Raw genomic sequence first — 27177 nt, forward strand, 5'->3', positions numbered from 1 at the left:
CCTGCGCAGTCACCGTCTCTAACCTGCGTCCGGCGTCGCCTCCGTAGTTGCTGGGTTTTTGAGAATCGACAACCCACGGGGGGTGTATGGTTTACAGTGTCCACTTCAAAACAGAAGGCCGCAGACATCGAGCGTTTCCCCGTGGAGTAATCTCGCCGCGCAGACTCCAGACAGGTTGGGATGACAGGCTGATGTCTGACTGACCCACGTTAGTCCGCCTGAGCATCCGGTCCGGAAAACACCACAGTAAGTCCCCGAGATGTTGTTTTTATGTCTTTGTAAACTTTTCGGTGGGATGTTAGTGTACTTCACTCAGTTTGCACGAGTAAGTTCACATGGTCTCCAACAAGAACTTCAAAAGTTCCACGTCCACGCTGTAGCAGCTCTGGAGCTTTCTCATGTGATCTTTGGTGATGGGACGGGGAGCCTCCCTTTACTGTTTTCGGAGCCCTTATTAAGTCAAAGTCAAAGTCAAATTTATTTGTATAGCACATTTCATGTACAAAACAATTCAAAGTGCTTTACATAAAATAAAAGCATTGCAGCAGGGAGTGTAAGAAGCATTAAAAATACATAAAATAATATAAAGAGAAACAAATAAAATAATTCAAATGAATTTAAAAACAAGCAACAGTCTAGATAAGTTAAAAAATACCATGCTGATTTCATGCATAGATTTCATGAGAAAAGAAATGTTTTTAACCTGAATTTAAAAATGTCTCCATTTGGTGAAAGTTTAATCTCCACTGGCAGTTTGTTCCACTTGTTGGCAGCATAACAGCTAAATGCTGCTTCTCCATGTTTAGTCTGGACTCTGGACTATGCTGGGCATAGATAGTATTTACAGCTTCAGACATAAAAAAAGAGAGAGTAATTACAGTTAGAAAATATAACTGTGACATTATCCTTTGATACTTTTCCATTGTCAAGCTGTGTGGATCAACACAGTTATGGAGAAAAATCACAACAATTTTGAATTTGCTTTGCAAATTACACAATCAGGAAATTACCACTCATATATATACTCGTTTATGTACTAACTATAAATGTTCAAAACAGTTAAATCTGTGCAAAACAGATATTTGACAGGTCTGTATGCATCAACATGCTACAGAGCTCGAGGACACTCAGGAGACGTGAGGTTCCATGAAGATCTGGATATGGAATTGGTTGGACTGCTTGGCCTGAAAGAAAGCAGACAGTACAGTATGTTTGGAGTAAAGAGGTCATTGGTGCATGAGCAAAAAGATTTATGTGCATCATTTATATACCTATGGGCGTGCTGAGGCTTTTCGGCTCAACCTTTGTTCCGAAAATCTGTGTTTGCACAATGGGAAGAAAGCTATCATCGACAAGCCTGCATTTGATTATAAAAACTGTGGCACCGCGAGTTCTGCTGTAGCGTATAAACAGTCTAAAAAGCAAATGATCTCTGTGTGCCCAGCTGTCGGACAGGTTTTCTGTTGTCCTTTTTTAGTCACAATAGCTATGAATAAGCAAGCAAACAAAAATTGCTTGCTCATCATTTTGACCTTGTCAGTACAGGCTTTAAGACTCAGTTGGCTGCTCATATAAGAATTCCTGGCCAAAAAAAAAAGAAAGCCACCGCCAGGATTTTACTAAAAGTGACCTTCAAATCAAGGTTCAACAATATTATGTGCTCGAAGTCTGCTGGCTACCTGACCAGGTTTTTCCATTAATGGACTTTTTGTCCCTTGTTGGTGAAGTCATATCCCAAGATAACAATGTCAGGATTAATTTTGGGATGTACTGGAGAAGACTCTAAGCAAATTGGGCTCTTGTAACTTCAATGCATGACCTTTGCAAAAAATTAATAGAATTCCGGGTGGAAATGAATGCCTTGACAATGCATACATTTGTTGAAATGATGGCATGGTCGATGAATGCTTTGATCAAAGCCAAAGGTTGTTCGACAACATATCTGTCTTTGATTTGACAGAAATAGAAATGAACAAGAATGTGCAACACAAAAAAAAAAAACTCTCCCAAAAAAATCTTACTGATAAATTAAAGGTTAGCACATCTTTTTATTTTTTGTTACCAAGGAAGTTTCTTTAAGACCTCATTGATCAAATTGGATCCAAACTGTATGATGCAGCAATATGGGGTCATTTACATACTGTAGCATTTTGTGTGAGGTTTGTCGCTGTGTTTTTGGTGCATCGAACCTTCTCATCATATCTGATGTCACACACAGGCTTAATTACAGCATTTAGCTCTATGGACAGAGGAATGTGGTGTCATTTATATTCAAATGGTAGGAAAAACCTCCCAACACACTACACGTCAACAACCAATTAACACTGACTGCTCATGCTGAAATCAGTGTTCTTCTTAATAGCAACAACACAGTCAGCCTTTTGAATGGCTTCATGGCTTGAGAGGCATAAAATCAGATATGTCTTATCCATCCACGCATTTTCTATAACCGCTTATTCCAATTTAGGGTCGGGGGGGCCTGGAGCCTATTCCAGCTGTCATTGGGCAAGAGGCAGATATGTCTTATCTGTTACTAAATGGTTTTAGGGGCACAGGGTAATGTCCATATTGCTCATGTAATGGTATGATCAAATCATTTTTACATACTACCTACATTACATCACATATCACGCTCAGTGTTTTCTAGCTCTGTAGTATTACCGGTGTTTTTGATTAGGCTGCTAATGAACATATACTGTTAGTACTCAGTTTATTTCACCATTTTGCCGATATATATTCAGCCTGTCAACAGGGATACATGATTTGGTAAGGGTCAGTGCAAGGTAACCCTGTGATTTGCACCTTCAGCTATCTCATGAGGCCTGTTGTGTTTCTCAGAGCCGAAGCCTCGATATGTGCTGATATTCATTGTGTTCGAGCTGTCACTGAGCTAAAATCCCTTGTGCTTGTGACATTTGATGAGTTTCAGACTTAAATTACACTTTATCTTTTTGAATTATGATGTAATATGTAAAGGGTGTGAGTTTTACTCTTGATTTTTGCTTTTGACGCATGTGACAATATTTCTCCATTGGAATCCATTCATTCGTGCTTATAAAAGAATGACTGAATTACCAAGTTTTAAGTTATCAAAGCTAAGATGCTGACAGGCATGACTGCCAGAAAGATTTATACTTGAGTATTTCAACGCTTCTTGTGTGTCCCTATGGCAGTTTGACAAGTTTCAAGCTGGAAACAACTATGTCAACAAACTACATGACTCCACAAGCTGAGAGAGAACTTTGCTGAGCACGAGCTCAGATCATTGTTCGAAAGTGTTGTGATTATTACAGGTGTTATTACAGGTGTCTAAACTAATTTACCTTAATATTAAAATGAAAGCTGCTTGATATAATTGCTAATAGAAAAAAGGGTAGAATTAAATGCCAGTGGTCATTGTCTAGCCTCCTGGAGGTGTCGTGGGCCCAACTAGACGAAACACTGATGAAAGGAGGTTCCCACCTGATGATCCCAATGATATGTTGGTCAGCACTGCTCACTGGTATATATAGGGAGTATAGGGAATTGCTCACTGAGTCTGGTCTTTTTTTATTTATTTTTTTCTTTAGCACAAGTTTCTTGTGTTTACCTTGAATAATATTAAAATGAAAGCTGCTTGATATAATTGCTAATAGAAAAAAAGGGTAGAATTAAATACAAACAAACTCTGCTGAGCGAGTAATTGCTCTCGTACTGTGTAATTACCTCTGCAAAAGAAGTTGTCATCATTCAGAAATAAGCACCCTACAGTGGTCTGAAAGGAGGTGTGCAAACGTCCTCGTGCCGTCAGGTTAACAACACATGACACCCAGCCTGTCCTCCTCCGGCCTCATCTGCCTCCTGAAATCTGGCAGCAGGCCAGAACGGCGAACAATAGCACGGAGAGGAGATGACCGGGGAGATAAGAGCTGAAAGAGGAAGTCTGTCGTTTGTGCAGATTTCACTTAAAATAAAGTCCATAGACTTTGTTGTGGTAGTCCTCAAGACAATAGGCAGCATTGCAGTAGTTCAGTGCTGTGAGAGCTGTTATGATTTGCCCTTACTTTGTTTCTGAAGATTTGAGAGGATTATCTTTCTAAGCTGGTTATTTTTATGATCTGTAGCGAGATAAGCTTGCACCTGAAAATGTCACACACGGTGTGTTTTCTCTATTTGTCTGAGCTGTTTAATAAGAAAAAACAAAAAGTTATCATTTCAAAGAATAGGCGAGTCTTGCCAAAACAGTTTGCTTTAGAAATGATAATGACATTTTCACACTTGTTGTGGGAAACATACAGAGTTCCACCAAGCGGCAGGAGGTCAGTTTCCAACCGTTTGTGCTGTTGTTGGAGTAAACTTAAAATGCTTGTTGGTGACACAGGATCCTGAACACTCACCACTGATTAATAATGCAAACTGAACCGGTTTCAGTACAGCAGTACGTGGCTCCTTAGAGTCTAAAAGTCACTTTAGCTGATAAACACATATCAGTAGGGATGGTTATTAATAACATTTTTACGATTCCAATTCCATTTTCGATTCTGCGTAACGAGTCGGTTCTTTATCGGTTCCCTTATTGATTCTCATTTGGAGAAAAAGGACAACAAACCGGTCGATTAGCATCAACTTTGTTTAGTTTAGAAGTAACACAAGTCATGACCTTACAAACCCAACAACGGTGAGGTCCACATTGGTCTATCATGGCCTGGGTAATTTAACTCTTCCCTGCTCTGGTGAAAAGAGAAGCTGGAGGTAGACGTGAACTGGGGGTAGTACCACCAGCCTCTGGCTCTGAGCCAGTCAGGCTCTGTCTCTCATGATTTCATCTAAATGTAATGCCTGAGAAGGCTTTCATTTAACCTTAACCGTTACTAATAGCAGGTTTTACAATGAGGCAAATGGCGCTAACATGATAGGCAGTGTTTGTTAGTTAGTTAGTGACCTGCAGTGTTAGCCGAGGACATGCTAACGTTGCTAACGTTGCTAACGAAGCTGGGTTCAGATTCACCGACGTTAATCATTCATTCATAGTTATTGCATGTTGGTAGTATTTCCTCCCTTTGGTGAAATATTCACTTTGCAAGTTGCCCTGTTGTAGTCTATTTTAGGGATGTGTAATCAAACTTTTGAGCGTTTGTACCGCTTGGGCGCCATGTTTACTGTTGACTGCTGGCTGCACTGGACGTCATTCGCGCCCACTGGAATCGATAAGAAAATCGTTTGCAAAATCACCAAACGATTCCAAGGAATTGAAACACTGGGAACCGGTTCTCAACAAGAACCGGTTCTCGATTCCCATCCCTACATATCAGTGTTTAATGCAGTGATTAAAATCTTTTCGGGGTCTGCAGTCAGATAAAATCGGGTTGTGTGCAACCACAGTGAGAACTGTAGACCTGATATATATATATATATATACGAATTGCATAACGTGTCAGTGCACGCCTTGACAGACAAGTTAAAGTCTCAAGGCACCGAAGGAAAGGTGTGGGAGGCCTTTGTTCTTTTCTTTTCAGCTCACCTTAAACGCTCAGATTTAGACGCAGTGTTCTGTTACACATTGCTTTGTCTTCTTAGAGGCCATGGTAATAATCAAATAGTTTGGATGCGAAAAACCCAACTGAATTAATTTGTGTCAGCTATGCAGATATAGTCATCAGCAGAGTGGATCTAATTACACAACGCACATCGGCCTGCTGTCTGCTATTGTCCCAGGACCAGTCCCCTGACTACAGGCATGGGAGGCCCAACACCTGGCTCTGAGTGATGGATGAACAGGCTGTGTGATACACTACACTTCAGCTTTGCATACAGTATCTGCAACCATAATAAGGCATCTGAAACTTTTTCACCCTGGAGGCTCTATACATTTCCTGTTAACTGTCAACAGTATCTTAAACGTACAGCGTTTTACATTAATTCTAAAGTTACGGATAAAAATTCATCCTTTGCATGCAAATGATCAGTTAATGAGGCCGGTTGACAACAGATAGCGCTTGTTTTATCAGCAGAAAACAGTCTTTTCTGTAAAAGAGTTGATGGTTTGCTGATGACCCTCATATTGACACAGATGGGTATATGTAAGGTTCTCCTGAGGGAATGCCAGGTTGAGAAGCAGCAACTGTCCGACTGAACAAGCCTGTCCTGGGGTGAGGACCAACTGTGGATACAGTTCAGTAAATTCAGCACTGTTGTTGAATTCGAAAATGTCATAACTTACATTACAAGGTGATACACAACATAGTGGCATTACAGATTTCTTTTTTTGTTCTTTATTAGGATTTAGATTAACTGAATAAACTGTAATACTCAGGTTGATAGTGTAAACCTGCTTAACATGTACAGTCATCCCACAGTCATATATTGTAAAGTATATGAAGTAATATACTGTGAAAAATAAAATATGAATGATTTTTTAAATGGTAGTAAAGTCATGGTGCTTCTGCTGGCAGATTATTTTGGAGGGGAAATCTTTACAGTGTGAGTCTGACGTTTCTTGTTCCAAACTCACGTGCATTTTAAAAATGCAACACACTTTTCAAAAGTCTCCCACCAGAGCACATTGACTGAAGAGGCCAGGGGGTATTGAAATGACTCGCATGAATGTGGCAGTTGTCTTGCTTCATTTTTTGGTTGCAGTACATTTCAAAGAGTTTCTGCTGAGAAGTTGCCGAACAGGTTCAATAACATCAGTATTACTGACTGGTTGTTATGAGGATTTTATTTGCTCTCTGTGATTATGATGGTTTAGATGGATGTTTTTTGTTTTGTTTTTCACCCTGGCCTGGAGAAAAGGAGACGGCGGGCTGTATTTGAGAGTCCTCCTGTGTCACATATCCAGAGTCTAAGGTTGTTCGGTTTGGCCTCACAGTTGTGGAGCTGTTACCGACTGAATTTAGAACGTTTTTTAAGATGGAAACTAGAAAAGAAAACAAGCACGAGACTTAAGGAGTTAAAGCGATACTCCGGAGTAGATTCAACCTGGGGTCATTTGAACCGTGATATCCAGCCAAGTAGCCCACCCGCAGTTTTTTCGATATTGGCTGAACATCAGCCGAGTTACTGAGTTATCCCGAATAGCTTCGTACAAGGGTTAATGGATCCTGGCAGTATCTCCAAAATTACCACACTAAAATCACATGTCATGACACCAAACTTCTACAGTAGTACAAATATGGTCTGTACTCACAAAACGATGCATTTGGAAGTTTGAAAATAGTCCAGGAATTTATTATTATCAACACAAGCCTGATAGCTTTTCTGCTGCTAAAGCTGCGTCGACGTCACTTCCTTGATCGGGGAGCTTCAAAGTAAGATGAGGGTTGATCTACTACTGTAGACAACAAAGTATATGCTATATTCTACATGTTTTTTTATGAATTTTTATGTTGTAGAGTTGTGAAATTATTTTATCAATGGAGAAATTGAGCAGCCTTGCTTTGTTGTCTACAGTAGTAGATCAACCCTCATCTTACTTTGAAGCTCCCAGCTCCCTGAAGTGACGTCGACGCAGCTTTAGCAGCAGAAAAGCTATCAGGCTTGTGTTGATAATAATAAACTCCTGGACTATTTTCAAACTTCCAAATGCATCGTTTTGTGAGTACAGACCATATTTGTACTACTGTAGAAGTTTGGTGTCATGGCATGTGATTTTAGTGTGGTAATTTTGGAGATACTGCCAGGATCCATTAACCCTTGTACGAAGCTATTCGGGATAACTCAGTTACTCAGCTGATGTTCAGCCAATATCGAAAAAACTTTGGGTGGGCTACTTGGCTGGATATCACGGTTCAAATGACCCCAGGTTGATTCTACTCCGGAGTATCGCTTTAAGCTTACACACCATGAGGCTCATCAATAAGGAATGTGTGAAAAAACGTAAAAATAACTGCTACAACAAACATTTAAACTGCCATTTGAAGACAAATGTTACAGTGGAAAAAGGTTTCCTTCCTCCACTCAACATTTCTTTCCTCAGTCTCTCATTAGCACCTTCTTCTCTGTTTCTTCATCCAGGTGGATGCCTAAAATCATGAGTGCCCCGGGACCTGTGTCGAGGCCAGCCAAGTGAGTTTCACACACATTCTTGTGGCTTCTGTCTAGATATTTACCTTTCTGGGTGCTAGCTAATTGTGTTATGCTGTGTAGCTGTTGCGCAGGCACAAGAGAAATCACTAACCTAGTATGTGGAAGGTGGTATGGGTCAGGGACTTTGGGCACAGAGCGGCTCTGTTGAGAGCTGTTTGCATTGCCTATGCTCCTACCTCCAGCCTCCCCCCCCCCTCCTACTCTCCCTTTTCCACTCTCACTCTCTTCCTCTCACTAGTCCATATGCTCAGAATCCCAGGCTAATCTCATCCAGTGCTGGCCAGTCAGTTCCTACATACCACTTCTATATTTTCGTGGCATATTGTGTTAATGTAAAGCGGCAGTGTGGGAGGGTTTGTGACAGTGACATCCAGGGGTGCAGGGGAAAAGATGAAGGGCATCCAGCGTAACCTCGTCTCCTACTCCTCTTGTAATTGCAGTGGAGTGGCCAGATCGGACAGCAAGCTCAGCGCTAAGGCCCTCTACGGTAAGTAGCATCATGGAAGTTTGGATCTATATATATATATAGATATAGCAATACTTTATTGTTGGCTTTTTTAAATATATCCATATCCTTATATTTGTGATATTTCTGCATTTTGGGTCACTGCAGACAGTTTACTTCTCACAACCTAAAATTGAGGAGGTTGTTTCACAATTGTTTTTCAAGGACTGGTTTCATGAAAATTTCTTGAATATGTTTTATTTTTTTTTACCATTGTTTTCTAATTTTAATCTGTTCGACGTCGATCACAATATCTTGAAATGCAATGAAAATAGTAGAACCAAGATTGATTTGACCTGTAAATGAATCCTGTCTGAGACAATAAAATCTGACATTAACCTGCATTGTTGTTCATAAATTCGTGACATGAAAAGCACATAGAGCCCACACTGGCAAATATTGGTGACATGTTGCTTCGGTTGGATGAACAAAGACGCTGTGATCTAAACTTTAAGTCTGTCCTGCTTGAACCATCCTGCTGACGTAGGGACTCACAAGCCCCTTCCCCCAAATGTGCATGAATCTGTTTCTGAAATAAGTCCCCAAGAAGCACACTATTAGTCATAGAACTTAGACTAACATTTCTTTGACTGTCTTTGCTTTTTACAAACGAAAAATATTTGTGACCCGTTTTTAGGTATTTACAGCTTCAGACATAAAAAAAAAAGAGAGTAATTACAGTTAGAAAATATAACTGTGACATTATCCTTTGATACTTTTCCATTGTCAAGCTGTGTGGATCAGCACAGTTATGGAGAAAAATCACAACAATTTTGAATTTGCTTTGCAAATTACACAATCAGGAAATTACCACTCTCCCTCTTTGGTATGCTGCAACAGCCATGGGGCTTAACTTGACTATCACAGTCCTCTCCCATGAACACACACACTCATGGACACTGATAAGAAGGGGCCAAGGTTCTGCTAAGGGGCCACGTCGTGCTCAATGTGGTGACACAGCTGTCAGACTCATGGGAGGGAAGCAGGCCTCCTGAAGGGAACTAGACTTTCCAGCTTTCCTTTTGTGCATTACATGCTGGGATTAGTTGTCTGAGGCATCAGCCTTACTGTCATTCTCATATGAGCAGATGTATTTATGTTTTTTTGACTTCTAGTCTTTGGTGCACATTTTGGAGGATTTGCTTGTGTCATTTTAGAGCTCCATTTATATCTGAAGTAATGTAGCAATGGCAAGATGTGGCGTTTTATTCTAGCTGTTTCGTATTTGTGTTAGGGTGTGTGTGTGAGAGTGAAACACCTCATGCTAGTGTGCAGGGTGTGCCTGTTTTTAATGTGTGGTTGGAACAGGGTGGGGATACCCAGCTCCAACAGGTGAATAAAAGACACATTGAAAAAGTGGAGAGGAAAGAGCAGACTCTGCCCCTTTTTCTCTTCTGGTCCTCCCCTTGTTGCCTCAGAAATGAGCTCACTTGTTCCTGCCAGCTCCTCCCTCCAAACTGCCAACATGGAGAAACATTTTCCGTACAGTAGGCCCAGATAGAAACCTACAGCAATGTACAACGAGACAACGATCTTTGCTGCATGGCTGCACTTTTCCAAATTTAGAAAAGGCTCAAATGGCAGATGATGGTATTGTGGGGATGCAAGATGTTCCCAAACAACCTGACTGTGCACCTCGTTGTCTGTGAAATATTTTTGAGCCATAAAATCTTCCAAATATCCACAGGGTGCGCCCACTCTTGTGATGTTTGTGAAATATCCAACTGCATGTGTGACGAGCCTGTGTTGTTTCTCAATGGCTCTTCTCATATTGTGTGGCAGATGGTCACCACTACCTTCTCACAGCAGGGCAGCCACAGCATGTCTGTCCTCTCTAACCCGAAAGGCAAGACAGTGGATGATATAGTGCACCAGCCATAACAGAGCTGAAGATTTGGATAGAATGCTGCTCACTGCTTGCTGAATAAACATGTACGTTAACAACAGCAGAGCAATCTCCCATATGCAAACCTCCCCATCATTCACCCAGTGTGCGCAACCAGACAACTGATGCAAATGATGCACAGGTCCGCCCACCTGATCTGTTATCAGCTTCTTCGGGTGAAACAGGTGAAACAGAAAAGGGCCACATCAGAGAGCTCAACTCTGGACTTTAAACCATCAGGAGTCTTTTTTAAGTTTCTCAGACGATTTCTTGCCAAGGAGCATGTCTCTGTCAGGTAACCTGCGTTTGGGTTGTGATTGAACGGGTGGTCTTTCTAACAGAGAGGCTTTAATCTCTGTCTGTTGTTAAGTTTTTTTTCCAATGCCTGTGTTTGTATGAAACTGAATCTCTGATAGCTTTTGCGGTTTCAGTGGAACTTCTGTCAGGTGTCTGGCTGAGATGTGATACTTTTCTGTCTACATGTCTTTGTGGACACAGCTGCACATTTCTGTATCTAAAGGGTGCCGTGCAGTATGAGGGGAAAGCAGTTTGTGCCAACACAGTTGGATTTGTTAGATGGATTAAGCATTTTGTACACAGGGCTTTCACTCTTATCTACTATTTTATATGTTTTAACTGACACATCACAATGAATCAAAACTAAGTTTTGACATTGTATCAATCAGTGTCACCTTTGTTGCATCTGAGTTGAAGAGGTGATACATATCGAGCCTCAGGTTGTTTAAATGGGCTTTAATGGGCTCGTCGGATTGATCTGGGTCATGAATGGGTCTGATAATCTGCCACGATAATCTTATTTTACTGGTCACTGACTCTGGAGAGCTCTATGGATCGGCCCATCTGCCCGCTAAGTGGCTCTTATTGCAAGCTGTTGTGGCGCTGTGAATTGATTGGCACAAATTTCAGTCATTATTAAGACATGAGGCGAGCTCAACTTTCAGAGCGACACTTGATGCTCATGTTTCACCTGTATGGAGCCAAGCAGGAAGGAATCAGCAGAAAGGAAATGGCAGGAACAGGGAAGACAATTGCTTGCGTCATTTGAACAGAATAAAGTCATCCCCTTTAGAAATCTGTCTTCAGGGCAAAGCACATGCAAGAGCTCCATGAGGTGTCTTCATCAGTCTTCACAATGAAGTGTAAAAAAGGGCAAATATTGGAAAGTACTTAAGACTCTTGCCATAACTTTGTAAAGTGCTCTGCAAACAGCATGGCTTTAGTGTTGCACTCAACAAGAAGTACACAAATAGAAATGTGAAAAGAATCTGTGTGGAATCAGAATATTGACTCTTTTGGGTGGGGAACTGATATGAGAGTAGGCACTGGACTTGATAGGAACATGCTCTCATTTAGCCATAATTGTTATCTGCAAACTATTCACCTGATAAATAGGTCAAAAGCACGCTGGCACATTCACTTAACATCATACAGTTCAAACACAAGAGCCTCAGCCAGCAGCTCACGCAATGCTGTTGTTAGCTTCATTGTTTGGATGTGGGTGTCACTAAAAATGTCATTCAAATTCTAAACAAGTGACTGCGTTTTCAGCTTCATTCGTCTAAATCCTTTTTATCTTGTACTGGTTTGAGAAATAGCAGTTAAATTTCACAACATTCTTTAAAATGACAGCATGTAAGCAATGTGACAGTGACATATGATTGCCCACGTCAGCGTCTCCCCTTGGTTTTATGCAGCTTTACAGTGACTCTCAGTTTAGTGATGATGAAGGGTTGTTAATCTGACTATAAGAGGTGGACACATAAGGAAGTCAGGGTGAGCCATTTGTGGAGGTGGAGACCAGTCGCTGCCCATTAAGCAACTTAGTTATTGATTGTGATGCTGCATTTGGCTACCTGAAGTGCTGAAAATGATTTTTAATGAATTAAAAAAGCACGTCTAGTCGTTCAGAAATTGTTGAATCATTCCTTTGTTGCCTATTCTGTGGTGACATCTGCTGCACTCTTTTTTTCAGAATCGTTGGTAGCACGCTACAACCTATGATTTCAGTTAACTCACTACTACACCTGGGTTTGCAAGTGTATTTCAGGGTGACTTCAAAACATTTTAGAATGCCCTACGTAAGCAACTGAGGATGAATGGTGCTGTCATCGATCTTTAACCCCTAAATCTGCACCTGCAACTGAGGCAGTTAATCTTTGTGACCATCTTTGCCAACACATTAAAATGTGCATGAAGCCATATTAAGATTCACACACTCTTTGATTGTATATTTAATAATTAACTTCTCAGATAGGTCTGCTTGTATTTTACTCACTTACCAGCAGGACATTTCCGGACACAATGCAATGCAAAAGATTATATATAAAAACAGTTTGAATCAGTTTTACTGCACCCTCCCATAAAGAATGGGAAGAAAAAAAAAAAACAGACACACATATCACTTCCTTATTGCCCTGCTCTTTTTCTTAGCTTGCACATTAGCGTTTCATTTCATTTCCTCCCTCTGCTGAAACGAAAACATGTGGACTAATGGTCAGTAATACCACTGACGTCTATATAGAAGGATTTTACAGAAAAATGGCAGGCAGTTTCCCTTCTGTAATGTTTTTGTTTTGTTATCAACAGAACAGCGGAAAAAATACTCCCACTCGAATTTCATCATGCATGAGACGTCGCAGTATCACGTCGAGGTAAAATCTTCTCTGTTTTATTCAGCGTGACTGAACTATTTTGAAAAAACATTGTTGAATTTAAGGTTTGCCATAAAGGTTTTAAATGCACCCACAATGTGTTTGTGGAATGCTTTTATGACAGAAACTGAAAGGTAGACAGATCAGTGTGAGAGTCACTTCAATACGCTCTACCTTTATTTAGATTAAACAACCTTTCAGTGCTTATTAAAGCAAAATGCAAAGTTGTTTAATTGTGTTTTGTAGGAAGTCTTACGATGAGTAATCCTAGAAATAACTGATTTCTTGTGAATATTGCAGTTAGTCATTTTTATTCTGTATCATTTGGGTTATATGTTCATGTGCGTGGTGTAAAGAGAGGTAGAAAAAAAATTACAATGAAACTCTTCATCTCTAGTTTGAGTCCAGCTGAGCACCACAAAGCAATATTAAAAGAATAATTTCAATGACGTTATTCTGCCTAAGGTTTAACTGTTAAATTTGGAAAGCAGTCCCTTTTGGCTGCTGACGAAAAACACAAGTTCAGCGTCATTCTACTCTTTTGCCTTAAGTTTGGAAAATGCCTTAAAATGAAAAGGTGTGAAAAAAATGACAAAGAAAGGCTTAAAAAAGGAGAGAAAAGTCAATGCTTTTATTTATTTAAAAAAAATGTGTGACTTAATCATCCACTTTTTAAAGTGGATAAATCTTATGTGACCCTTGTGCTAAAGATTTGACAATAAAAAATAAAAAAAACGAGATAAAAAGGCTATAAATGTGCCAAGAGTTGGAGAGATAAAATCTGACACACTTTGACGTCTTGATTGCGTTTCATTTACAGGAACTCTGTTGTCATAAAACAATCAGCTCTTTGATTGCAGCTGTGTGGGGGTTTATGTTAGGGAGTGAGAGACCTGCACCGGGTCAGGGATGGTGCTAAACTATGTACTGCGTCTGCATGGAAAACAGTTGTTTGAAATACTTCTTATTATCACACATAAGCAGGTAATCACAGATAACAGTCACTGTTACCTTTTCTAACAATAACAAACTGGCGGCAGCCGTGTTATACTGCATTTTTAAAATCAGATAAAACATGATAATAATTCACTCAAACTGTCAGCTGAAGGTCCTGCGATTAATTTGTGTGGGTTATTAGATATTTTGTAGTGGTAGCTTTAAGTGTAGGTATCGCACGGAGACCCATACCTGGACAAAAACCCTCGTACAAATACCTGCCTGTAAACTAAAACCATTGAATGATATTACAGTCAATGAAAATATGTGAAATTGTCCATTTTCAAGGATTTGATCAATTACGGCATGAATTAAGGGTTTTCCCATAAAGAAGTTTCAGTGGATTTAAGTATGGAGTCAAGATGCCTTAAAAAGGGCGAGTTTTAGGTACGAAGCAAATTTCCTCAGGGTCAATTAGTGTTTATTCAGGCCCAAATAACTTAAGAAGTACATTGAAGTACATGTAACTATATTAATACTACACAGAATCAAATTAATTATGTCTATCATATTAATGATGCATTAATTTAATTTGAGTAGGAAATGTATTAACTGTAAGTGAACTGATCAGAACCCAGTGAAAAATAATAGGCAGGTGGGGGAAGCTTTGAAAAAGCAAGAACAAATATTAAATGGTTTATAGAGATAGTCTTCAAAATACAAGAAATGGAAAAGTGTTTTGAAAAGGACTTCTGGATTTTGCAAGATCCCATGAACTTAATCAAAGTTTTCACAATATTTTTTATTTTAAGAAAAAAACCCCATCTGTCATGAACTTGGAGGGTTAGTTGAGATGGATGGGATGACCTAAATTGTTAATTTTGCTCTTGTTTCTTTGAGGGAGATTAATGTGACAAAATATGGATAGATTGATTATCACATCCTTCAAAGTTCCAGAAGAATTAGCTTTTACTGAAAAACGCTAACCAGCTGTTTCCCTCACTTCCAGCCTTAATGAGAAATGCTATAGTAAGCTAAGCTAACAGGCCTCTTTTATCAATCTTCTCATCTACCTCTTGGCAAAAAAGCATATTATCCAATTCTCAAATGAACTTATAAATGTATTCTACTCCTTTGATACAGCTCCTAAACTGAGACATGCATATCAAAAATGGAAGTGTTAAATTAGAACTTTCCAAAGAATACCATACTTTCCACTTCTGTTATCTGTAGTTCACCTCAGGTTATAGTCACTGACAGCTGTCTTCTCCTCAGCATCTCTCCACGTTCATCATGGACAAGTCAGAATCTATTGTCACAGTGGATGATGCAATCAAGAAACTGGTTGTTCTGGACTCCAAGGATAAAATCTGGACTCAGGAGATGCTCTTGCAGGTCACTGACCAGGCGGTCAGGCTGCTTGACTGTGATACACAGGTAAGGCTTTGTCCACCTGTCATTACATTATGTTTACAGACGGTGAAGGTGTTTCTTTGTTTCAATACAGCATAAAGTACGTTTCTGTTGAGAAGTTGTATGGAATCTGATTTTATGTCAAGAATGCAAATAAAAAAATTCACCATGCTCCAAGTATTAACTGCTAAACTTTACATGTCAAGGTGATTTTTCAAATTATTGGTGAAAGTTAAGGGTGTAAAATGGATTAATGGGAGATGCTATTATAAAATTTATTGCAGGACCTTTAGCTTTTGGAGATAAAACTCAGATTTTCTTGGGTATACCGCAAATATATTTATCATTCTTTTTCCTGTCTGACTTTCAGTTGTGGCATTTGAAAGTTTTTGATCCTTTTGGCAAATTAGCCTAAATAAGGGAAAGAAACTGAAGCGCGACGCAGCGTGAACAAAGGAACAAAGAATTAGTTGTCGATGTGGATCTGGATGGAAAAGGTTACAAATACATTTCTAAAGAGTTTGTGCGCTTATCCACAGTTAGATGGGTTGTTACTAATGGACAAAATTCAAGCCCATTGTTACGCTCCTTAGGAGTGGTTGAACTACAAGTACCCACAGAGCAAAGTATGCAAACAACGCAGCTATGTGGAGAAGTCCACTGCACCTCAAAAAGAACTTTGCTGCCCTTCTGTAGTTTGCTTGGCACTGTTGTGGTCATGTCGTGGTTTGGGCCTTTTTTATATAGTCTGGACAGCTTGCTTCCTTTTATGTGAATGTCCGTAAATTGTCTTTGAGCTGAATCTCTATGGAAAGTTTTTTTTTTTGTGTGCATCAAGACAATATCCTGAGGCACACAAGTTGTTCTGCCAGAAATTATTTAAAGAAGAATGAAGTTAATGATTTGAAATAGCAAAATTAAAGTCAGCAGTGAGCAGTTTGTGTGAGGAATGTCACCAACAGGGCAGAGTTGAAGCTGTTCTGTACAGAGGATTGAGCTTAAATTCATCCCAGGTGTGCAGGATTGATCAACAGCTACCAGAAATGTTTACTTGCAGTTATTGCTGCACAGGAGGCTCTTAGCAGATATTGAAAACAAAGTTTAGAGATATGTAACACTGGATTTCTTGTTATAGTGTTTGTTTGTAATTAGTTTTATTTGGGTTTTAGAAATCATGGGAAAACCTGATGATCTTTAATGTTACATGAATCCAAAAATATCTGAAGGGTGAAAAATTGTGAAGCACTTTGAAGCCAAGATAATAATTTGCAGCTTTTGGCTTAATTTTTAACATATCAGGCTTCTGATAGGTCATCTTTAGCAAGAATTCAAATGAAATACTTTTCATGTTTTGCAACTCTTCCACTTTCTTCTTCATATTTATCCTATTCATAAGATTATTTTGCCATTCTCAGGATTTGGCCTGCTTCCTGCTACCACCTCTTTCCTTCCAACCATCCTTCCTCTTTTGTGGTTTTCCTGCAGGAAGAACTTGAGAATTTCCCTCTCCCCACGATCCACCTGAGCCAGACGGTGCTGAATCAGACACGTTACCCGTCTGTGCTGCTGCTCGTGTGTCAGGACAAGGAGCAACACAAACCCGACATTCATTTCTTCCACTGTGACGAGGTGGAGGTGGGTCTGAGTGTGAATGTTTAAGGATTATCTCAGTGTGTTTATTTTTCATTTCCATCAGTCACTGGATGTTTTTGTGTTTTATTTCATTTATAGATTGATGCTGATGTTGTTTGAGTCCCAGGTCAGATTGCAGTTGTGTTTGAGCCTGGATGCTTGCTTGTTTTTTTTTAATCTTTTTTTTTATTTTACTGTTATTGCCCAGAGACAGATTTGTCCCTAGATTGAGAGTCCAAATGGGGGCAGGAGAGGACCTTGCTGGCCTCCAGTTGTTCAGACTTTTTGGGTCCTAAAAAATGTTTTCTAACAGTAAACTTTCTTTTGTTGAATTTGAGATGACAAAAGTGAATGCAGAAAACAACAGAGATTTGGCTGAGACATTATGATCTGACCTTGTGTGTCTTTCCTCACTTCCAGGCTGAACTGGTTCATGCAGACATAGATAGTGCCATTGGAGACAACAAGCATGGAAAGAAAATGAGGCTTCAGACTCTGAAGTGGGGATAGTGCTGCTTATACACACACAAACATATTTCTGCAGTTAAATGCATATTTGAAGTAGTAATAGTCCCTCAGTTAACTTGTGTCAATATACTTCCTTTTTCCTTAAGGGTGAACCAGGAGAAAATGAGGCATCACAGAGAAACCATTCTCCCCCCATCGGCCGCCAGGGGCCCCCCACCTGCGGCACAAGGACGAGTGGCAGCTGCTGAGTACACACGGGGTAAGAATACACACACAGTGCATGCACTCAAAAGAACACACACACTTTACCATTTACCATGAATGTTGTAATATCATCTTTTTAATGATTGAATATAGACAGACGAGCTTCTGGACAAAGTGACTCAGAGTCACATGAAAAGCTGGCCCAGCGCATTGAGAAGGATGTGGTGAGCATTTGTTTTCCACCGTGACACCATCACACAGCTCCTTGTATGAGATCATAACCCTTAAAGCTGATGTTTTGTCTCCTTCAGCAAGTCCTCAACTGTTCTCTGGATGACATAGAATTCTTTGTGGCTAAGCTGCAAAAGGTGGCAGAGGCCTTTTCCCAGCTTAACCAGCGCAACAAGAGTAAGAAGAATAAGAAGAAAGGACCAGCAGGTCTGTCTTCTTCTTCTGTGGTGGCATGATTGCGGTGACAATATATTCATATTGCTCACATTGCTATGTTTGTGTGTCTTTGTTACCTGTGGCCCAGGACTGCCATTCAGTGACGTATTTGTGGTAGTAGTGGTCAATTTAGAGTTTTGTCAGTTGGGGTTCAGTAATATTATTACCTTCTTTTTTTTAAATACGAGTGCATATTTATTGTCATCCCAAACAGAGCAAAACTCTTTGACTAGATGAGTCAAAACAGTTTCCCCTTGTGATTGCTGTAGAAAGTAATGGTATTACTGTAAACGTTGAAAAATGTTTTGTACCCCAACACTGGCAGTGTTATGATGCTTTGTTTTTATGTCAACACAGTGAGACATACTTTACATGTCACACGAGACATTAAAACAATGTGTTGCTTGAGTGTGCCTGGCCAGAGACAACCACAGTTTTCTTTTTCCACACATTTTTGTGGTCATAGCAATGTAAAAGTAGACAATGTGTTTGTTGGCCCCTGACCACACAGACAAGTCAGAAATTCTTGATTTGAAGAATTTGTTTCTCAGCTTATGGTTCGGGCCCTCATGATGTTTTTATATCTCTAAAATAAATTCTAACAGTATAGAATAAGAAAATGAATATTCATGAAATACAACTATACTCAATGTCTTCCTCAAATTTGCATAACATAACCATAATTTTTGGGATCTTTTGTTTATTATTTTTTACCTTTTGAGCCACAAGCTGAGAAGACCCACAGTAACAATCTTTCTTATTTTCTGGCCATTGTAAACTTTAAATCTGTAAAGATGTACATTGATTAACCATTACAATATAACCTTAGCCATAAGCTTCAGTAAAGATGAGACAAAGTAAACATTTATGACTTCGAACCCTGGTCAGAAAATGAAACTTACGTCCTGTGTGCACCATGTCTGTGTGGCAGGCCGGTAACTCTGGAGTCTATGTGTGGTCATTGTTCCTCTGATTGTTTACAGAGGGCATGCTGACCCTGCGTGCCAAGCCCCCCACTGAAGCAGAGTTCATTGAAAGCCTGCAGAAACTGAAGCTGGCCCTCAACCTCTTGGTGAGATATCACAGCTCCTAACCCCTCTCTTTCAGCTCTCCCTTCATCACCTCATCACTGTATCTGTCACTCTGCCCCCTGCAGGCCAAACTGAAGAAGCACATACACAACCCGAGTGCTGCTGAGTTGGTTCATTTCCTCTTTGGCCCTTTGGAGCTGGTAAGAGTCAAAAATCAAAACATCTGATCTCATGCAGGGTAAAATGGATGAGGGATACGCTGAGTATCACAAGTACATGAATACATGAATTATTCTATACATTTTTTTGCTGAATATGTCAGGATGCATTTAACGTTAACTGAGCTCAAACTACAAGCATCTGGACCAAGTGCAAATCAAAAATATACAAGGACTCTTTCATTCCACAGAATGACAGCAGTCGAGTACATTTTTTTCCCCAGCAGGCATTCATCTTATTGTTTTTAACCTCTCTGACACCACACCCACTGCCGCTCCGCTCTCACCCGTCTGGAGTGGTGTGGCTCTCTGCTCTAACACAGGCGCTACCACACTTACATAATGTTGGTTTTCCAAACCACAGCCACTCCTTCGATACTGCTAGACAGAAACGCGTTGATATGGTGCTGTGATCTTTGGACATGTCGGATTTGCTTGATGTTGTTGAGACAAAAAAACAAAGCGGTAATACTCAAATTGTGAAAAGAAATGTGGCCCCATGACTTCTTGCTGAAAACAACAATCAGTTTTGACAAAGTCAAAAAGTATTTTAGAGGATATTCAGAACATTTGGGATGCAGATAACTGACACTATCCAGGGTGATTCTGTTCAAGTGCTAACAGTTTGTTGTGTAAAGTTTTAAAGCTTTAAAGCCAGTGGAAATGTATTGTTCAGTTAATTTCCTCAGGCAATGGGTTATTTCTCATTACTTCTGAGCACCAAAATGAGATGGTTTTTTTTTGTATCAAACCTAAATTCTTAACTTGTGCTTTGATTATTTTATTCTTGATCAAAGAAGTCATGAAATCATTATTATCTTTACAAAGTACAAGAACCTTTGTGCCATGCTGGCATCAGCATTGAAACATTTGAAATGATTCAGAGCTGAGGGTCATGGAGAAAATACTGTATGCCTCTGGATGGTGAAAAGCTGGAAACCTTTGAAAATGTCCTCAGGTGCTTCAGAGCTGTGGAAGTCCTGAACTGTTACGTTCAGTCATCTCTCCTCACCTTTCTAAAGACGCTGTGGACTTCGTGCGGGGACAGCTCAGTCCCAAAGAGACCACCATCTTTGAGTTGCTCGGTGATGGATGGACCAAACCCAGGTACAGAACATGCAGATTGTTGCTGCTAGCTACACCTACACACATGCGTAGTTCAACGGTCACCTTTTGAGCATTCCCTCACTCTTCCTCCTACAGAGCAGAGTGGCCCAGGGATCAGTGCGCTCCTCTTTATGTCCCAAGATTTCGGAACGGTTGGGAGCCACCGGCAGAGCTTTTTATGACTGCCCCTTGGGAAACTGAGGGGCCGTCAGGACAGTTTGGGGCCTCCCCCAGTCCTGATTACAGGAGACACTCACCTGAGGATGTAAGTGATTTGTTATTTAGCCATCTATAGGCCCTAACCATTAGAAATGTAACTATATCATTAAATCCATTTGTCTGTTCTCATTTAGTATCTTGGAAGTCCTACTCATAAACATTCCTCAAGCTCATTGAATGGGTAAGTAGTAAAGTCCTTCAGAAACTTTCTTGTGTATTTCACCTAAACCATGTGAGATTGTGATACTATGTGTCTCAGCTCTTACAACGAGATGCCCAGCAGCTCTTACAACGAGATGCCCAGCAGCTCTTACAACGAGATGCCCAGCAGCTCTTACAACGAGATGCCCAGTGCCCGTAAATATGCCAAAATTCGCTACCACTTTGTAGCGCGGAATGCCAACGAGCTGTCAGTGCTGCAGGACGAAATCCACGAGGTTATTATGTCATGTTTTTTTTCCCTTCTTGTCAAAACTGTAGTTTTAACTAGCATGTTTGCAGGTTAACTTTTACATCTTAACTGCTTCACGTGGTTGCACCTCCTGGAAACACATCATTGCTAAAGAACGAATTGTCACTGTGAGCAGTGACGCAATTTCAGCCGAGTGTGTGTCAAGAGTGTGGGCTGCACAACACTTGTGTCACAGGAGTGAAATGTGTAACATGTCTTGCAGGTGATTGAGGACAACAAACAGTGGTGGAAACTACGGAATCGCAGTGGGCAGGTCGGCTATGTTCCATTTAATATCCTGGATGTTGTGAGGATAGAAGAGGCAGAAGGCCCCTACAACCAGGTGACCCACCAACTGTACATACTATACATCTACTGGGATCTGAAATTAGCAGAACTCTCACCACTGTCAGACTGTTTGCTTTTTATCTTGGCTACATATAGTAAGTTATGTTCCTCTCAGTTCATGAGGTCATGACATACTCAAGGAATGGGCTACACAAAAACTATGAGAGGTTTTTCCAAATGGGTAAATAGAATGTATACTGATGTCTTTTAATTTCAGATGGCAGCACTGCTTAGGTCAACACGATTTGAGAAAGGAAACAATATCAGTTGGTGTATTGCCCTTCTTCTCCTCTGCTTCAGGCTGCACCACAAGCCAAATCAAATCTCTGAGCAGACTATATAAATACAAACAAAGTCTCTGCATTGGCTGCATTTTGATCAATCATTTGGTCACAAACAAGTTTATGTACTAAAATTATTCTCAGTACACCAGAATACAGTGGAGTCAGAGGACAATTCAAAGTTGTTGTTTTTTTTCCTAGTGTTGTATGCCTTTTATTCTTCTATGTCCTTATCACTGTGACTCACTTTTGCCTACAGTCCTTACTTTTATCTCTTGTGAAGCCTGTTGACAAGAGGTGGGGAGCAAAGTTTTTGGATCCTTTACTTTGATAAAAGTACCAATTTACATTAAACATTACACGTAAAATTCCTAAATAATAAGTCCTACTTAACAAAAAGTAACTGTAGCGTTTGCATTGTCCTATTAAAGTAAGAGACCTGCTTTGGTCCTTTTGACTGAGTATCATTTTAATTTGTTCTTCCATATAGGTTTGTTGTGTTATTCCTTCTGTGTATTCTTCATCCTAAGCGATTTGTATTATCCCGAGACTGGCCCTTGAGTGTGTTCAGTTTTGTATACAGCCTGTTTGTACCTCGTACATATTATGCAACATTTACATTCCCCTCCTTACTAACAAACTACATGCGTCCAGCCTGCACCACCAATATCCTGCAGCAGGAAATGCATTCAACCACTCTTCCTTGTGCGGAAAAAAATTGCACACCTATTTTGTTTTTGGCTTCTGGGCAGAAATGTATAATCCAGATTGAGGTTCAAGACAAACCGGTTTTTGGAACAACTCTGTGGACGTGTCTCATGAACTGTGTTTGTGCTTGTGTGTGTGTGTGTGTGTGTGTGTGTGTATGCAGAAAGACTACAGGACACCACCTTCTAGGTCTCTGAGCCATGGAGACAGTTTCAACAAGGGTAGACCCAAAGACAGAAGTGAGTGAACACAACAAAGTAAACAGATTAAATCATTTTTATAGGTCTCTTATTCTTATGTTCACTTCCGTCATGTCTTTATGCTGCAGTGATGGATGAGGTCAACAGTGAGCTGTTGATTAAAATCACTTCCAGCAAAAGCCAGCCGCCCAGAAAGATCCGTGTAGAGAGACCATCGGGCAATCAAGTGCCGCTCACCTTTGACTCAAACCCAGAGCAGGTGATCATGTGGCTCAACTCGAAAAATTTCTCAAAACAGTAAGTATCCCACAGCATTCATCTGTATACCAAGTCACCCCCCCCCCCCCACACACACACACACCCACCCCACCTCACAGAGGCACATCCCTCAACATCTTATCTCTGCTGACTTCCAGTGGTTTAATGTCTGAGTTGATTGATTCTCCGGTGTACGGATCCAATGACAGTCGCTGCTGCTGCTATGTTGACCTTTATGTTATTGAAATGAATGAAAACCCTGTTTTTTCTCTCAAGCTCTCTTTGTGTTTTAATGCACCTTGTTTTTTTTCTTTAGGGCTAACTAGCAAATGTTAGCAATGCTAAACACTGTGAGCTGGGTCAGATTTATGAAACGAGTTTTAAAAAAAGAACCTTAGCAGGTTTGTCTTGTTGTTCTGATCATAATGCTAAAAATTCAAATCGCTGCTCCGCCTCAGAGCTGCTCTTAATGTATGTATATGTGTGTATGTTTGATTCTGTTCGGAATTTGGCTCCAAATCTAATTATTATTAAAGCTACTCCGACATGTTCAGACTAATTATCTGTCTTCAGATGTGTTACCAGCAGTATTTGCTTTAGACTGGTGTTTGTTGTGTTGCAGACCTTTCAATTATTGTGTAAGAGATACCCAGATTGGAACTTTCAGTACTTATCTGGGAAAGTGTCATAGAGATGAAGAGCTCTAATCAATTAGATTGATGATAGTTTAGTTGCATTAATTGCCCCAGGGAGCCAGTATTCATATAAGGTGCTAGAGCAGACACATCTCTAAGGAATCCGGTTGGTACAAATGCCGTTGACGACACCAATAATTTTCCTGCCATGACATGTCACAGTGTCTTAAGAGGTGTGCATCTGGGTCATCAGTGTTTCATCAGTGCTCTCTCCTTGAAGAAATGTTAACCTGCCAATGTAAGAAATTTGTTTGAATGAATATGTTAGTGATTTGTTTGACTGTTTCTGCAGGACTGTTGATTGTTTGGGGATCTTGACTGGAGCCCAGCTCTTTTCCCTGAACAAAGAAGAGCTGAAGGCAGTGTGTGGAGAGGAAGGCAGTCGTGTCTACCATCAGGTCACCGTGCAGAAAGGAGTGGTGGAGGTCGGTCACACCTGTCTGTCTGTGTGTGTGTGTGTGTGTGTGTGTGTGTGTGTGTGTGTGTGTGTGTGTGTGTGCATGCACACCGCTTAGAAATCAAGTCAAAAAGTTTTTAAGTTCTGGCATGTACGAGCTGGTGTTAGCTGTCGGTCTTATACACTCACACTTATTTGTTGTTGGCTCAGTACAGTGAGTGGGAGCATCGCGCAATGAATTTGGGTCACACAAGTGAGGACTTGATAACATAAAAAGAAAACACAAGTTTGAAAATAAACACAAAACAAATTGCCAAATTCCAAAAAGATGTGAATGAATCTCTTTACACTTTGTGTAAATGTAAACTTTGGGACACACTCTGGTCTTAATATAGTGTTGGATTTATTACCTATTAAGTTTCCTATTAAATATTTATTTTGCTTTATGTTGCTGAAGACGGACACAATATGTTTAATTAATGAATCCTGACTTGGATAAAGCTGTGAGGAACAAAGGCCGCAAAAGTTGCCTCAAAATGTTTCTTTCAGCAGTTCTCATCTTCAACAAGGACTAACACAAAAAAAACAGGCTTAAAGAGAAATGTAGTAGTTTAGTTTATTCATTAGTAAAAAAAATCAACTGAAAGAGGTTGTGTTTTTGCTGTCACTGTTGAAAGTGAAAATCTAAATATAGGACTAAAACTAAAGAAATTGATGGATGCAAAGGCTAGTGTGGTGGTGGTTTCTGGCTCACAGTATGACAGGGAAAAGAAGGACTGTAACTGAAACATACAAACAAATAAAATGATAAAATATCATGCTGTAAATACATACATCATGTATTTTGGACATTTCCTTTAGTCTAAATAAAGTGACGAAGAGCAGTATGCGCAGAGAAAAAGGAACATTCACGGCAACATCAGTGTTTTCTTTACAGCAATCCAAGGGGGACTCTGAGCTGCAGGAAATCATGAAGCGGAGACAGGAGAGGATCGACTCTGGTGGAAAAGACTGAACCTGTTCAGCAACGGAGCTCCTTCCAGACAGTTTCCTCCCTCGCGGCTTTCATAGCTTCAGCAGCTTACTCAATCATTTTGCAGTTTATTGTGATCTCCAGTAGAAAATCTAAGACATATTGTGTACGTTTTTTTTAATTGTATATTTATTTTTTATCTTCAAATGTGCATGTTCTTCAAATGGTTTCAAATCATGTCACTTTTGATTTTAATTTCTCAAATTGTTGAAGGGATATCTGCAGAGATTGGGAGCATATCATCTCATGTACAGTTTGGTGTGTGTGTGTGTGTACACGTGTGTTTGGGTGTGAGCGCGCGTATGTGTAGGCATGACGTGCATGTAACATACATATATGTATGAGCAGTGTGGTCATTGTTTATGCTCGCTGCTAATATTGTTTACTAAATGACTTGGTAAATACGTAAATCATCGCTGTTGCATTTTAAAAATCAGTGCCAGAACATTTGTCACATTTTCTGATGTATAGCCAATTATTTTCCTATTGCTGTTTACAGGAATGATAAAACACGCTTTGTGTTACTACTCGCAGGTGTCAGTAGTCTCACCCTGGTTGGCAAATGCTGATCGGCACTAAGTATTATTATGTATAATCTTTGTTTCTTCAGATTTCAGACATGCTTATCAAGCAGTAATTCTGCACGAGGTCATTGTCATTAAAAGTGAGATGCTGTCTTTAATGTTTGTCTGTTTGTTTTTATTTTGGCGACTTGGTATTTTGCAAAGTAAACTCCACAGATGGGGAAAAATAAAGAGTAAATGCTGTAGATCTGTTGTTGTAGTTAAAAACAATGAAATTAAGATTCAGAGATCACTTTCATTGGGTTGTAAATATTGTGGGATGCATTGGTTAAAAAGACCATAATTAAAAAGCTGTCCTTTATAAAGAAAAACGTTTTCTGTCTTTTTTTTTTTTCCCCTATGTCTTTGTTTGTCAGTGCAATAATAAAGCCAGAAGTGTGGGTACAGTCAACTGTTTCTTTATTGTAAACTAAGATGACAAATCAAAGGTTCTCGGTGAAGAAGCTACACATTTGACAGAGAAAATTAAAAAAATCTTTATGAAGATCAGGATTTTTATTTGTCAGGACACTTGCGGTTATGCCTCAAAGGTTATATCACAGTGCAGAAAAATTGTTAATACTTTAAAATTATTCACAGTTTTACTCTTTTTTAACCATACTAGCATAGATCAAGAGGCCCGAACGTCACACGAGCACAATGGACTAGCAAATCGGTTAACAGTAACACCTACGAAACAAAAAGATTAACACTATTAACTGATTTTCCAAAGTCAAATAGACACAATCATTTTTAGTTGTAAAAGAAGGAGAATGCATCTTTCTTTCGACACCCAGCTTGTCATTTATGATGATACGCGTCAAGCCAGAGATCCCCTGATTTTTTCAGTGACCTGAGGAAAAAAGTGGACAAAACATAAGTAAATTAACACTCCGTTTTCATCTTTTTTAATTGTTGAAAAAGACTGAGAGCCTTTGATTACACAGACATTCACAACCTTCTATCCTCATCGTTCTGTTAATGTTTACTGAATCAACACACAAACTCCTTTTGCTGCCTGCTAATAACATCGGTTGGGATTTTTAGCTTTGTTGCTCATCCTGCCAGTGAGTTCTTACCTGACAACATCAACCATGCCTTGCCACAAAGTTTTCACCTCGTATGGAATGCCGTGTTTCTCACAAAGAGCACGGACCTGTGGCGCCACCGCCTGGTAGTTATGGCGTGGCATCCTGGGAAACAAACTTCAGAGAGAGAAAGAGGTGCCCGTTAGACATAACGACAGCAAACGCATTCCAACATTTGTGTAAAAAACTTTGAGAAAGGCGTTACCCAAAAGGGATTTTTTTGCAAAAAATAATTGCGTGTCTAGCGGCACATTAAAGATATACTTTGCCTCAAAACAGGAATTTAGCAATCTCACTTTAATTTTTAGAAAAGACAAAAGAATTCAAAATCATTGAGGTCAAATGAGTTCC

The 27177-nt window shown here is 39.9% G+C and overlaps 2 protein-coding genes across 3 annotated transcripts in view; one reads left to right on the top strand and one right to left on the bottom strand.

The window, feature by feature from the left end:
- On the top strand, positions 1-26150 carry eps8l2 (EPS8 signaling adaptor L2). Of its 2 annotated transcripts, none has more exons than XM_075469983.1 (21): positions 1-246; positions 7996-8046; positions 8508-8554; positions 13065-13129; positions 15341-15502; positions 16964-17113; positions 17531-17610; positions 17725-17837; positions 17936-18006; positions 18094-18220; positions 19213-19301; positions 19386-19460; positions 20437-20585; positions 20682-20850; positions 20939-20985; positions 21064-21241; positions 21479-21598; positions 22756-22831; positions 22921-23089; positions 24038-24170; positions 25080-26150. In XM_075469983.1, exons 2-21 carry the CDS (start codon positions 8000-8002, stop codon positions 25155-25157), a joined length of 2145 nt encoding a protein of 714 aa, XP_075326098.1. In that variant the 5' UTR covers positions 1-246; positions 7996-7999; the 3' UTR covers positions 25158-26150. The 2 variants fall into 2 exon arrangements, with proteins under 2 accessions (XP_075326098.1, XP_075326099.1); XM_075469984.1 differs by having other exon boundaries at positions 21088-21241.
- LOC142384059 (acyl-CoA Delta-4 desaturase-like) overlaps positions 26142-27177 on the bottom strand; it is a 6787-nt gene continuing 5751 nt past the window's right edge. Inside the window, exons 12-13 of the mRNA XM_075469986.1 lie at positions 26818-26943; positions 26142-26591 (exon numbers count right to left, since the gene is read on the bottom strand). Of these exons, the coding sequence (XP_075326101.1) occupies positions 26540-26591; positions 26818-26943 (178 nt within the window). The 3' untranslated portion in view covers positions 26142-26539. The remainder of the gene's footprint in view (positions 26592-26817; positions 26944-27177) is intronic.

The sequence above is a fragment of the Odontesthes bonariensis genome, chromosome 7, assembly GCF_027942865.1.
Source record: "Odontesthes bonariensis isolate fOdoBon6 chromosome 7, fOdoBon6.hap1, whole genome shotgun sequence".
In the NCBI taxonomy this organism is placed as follows: Eukaryota; Metazoa; Chordata; class Actinopteri; order Atheriniformes; family Atherinopsidae; genus Odontesthes; species Odontesthes bonariensis.

Excerpts from the sequence above, each read along its gene's own strand:
- eps8l2 (XM_075469983.1), top strand. The coding sequence starts at position 8,000 with ATGCCTAAAATCATGAGTGCCCCGGGACCTGTGTCGAGGCCAGCCAA. Across the intron at positions 17,114-17,530 it reads TCCACTGTGACGAGGTGGAG|GCTGAACTGGTTCATGCAGA; the intron begins GTGGGTCTGAGT and ends CCTCACTTCCAG. Across the intron at positions 23,090-24,037 it reads TCGAAAAATTTCTCAAAACA|GACTGTTGATTGTTTGGGGA; the intron begins GTAAGTATCCCA and ends CTGTTTCTGCAG.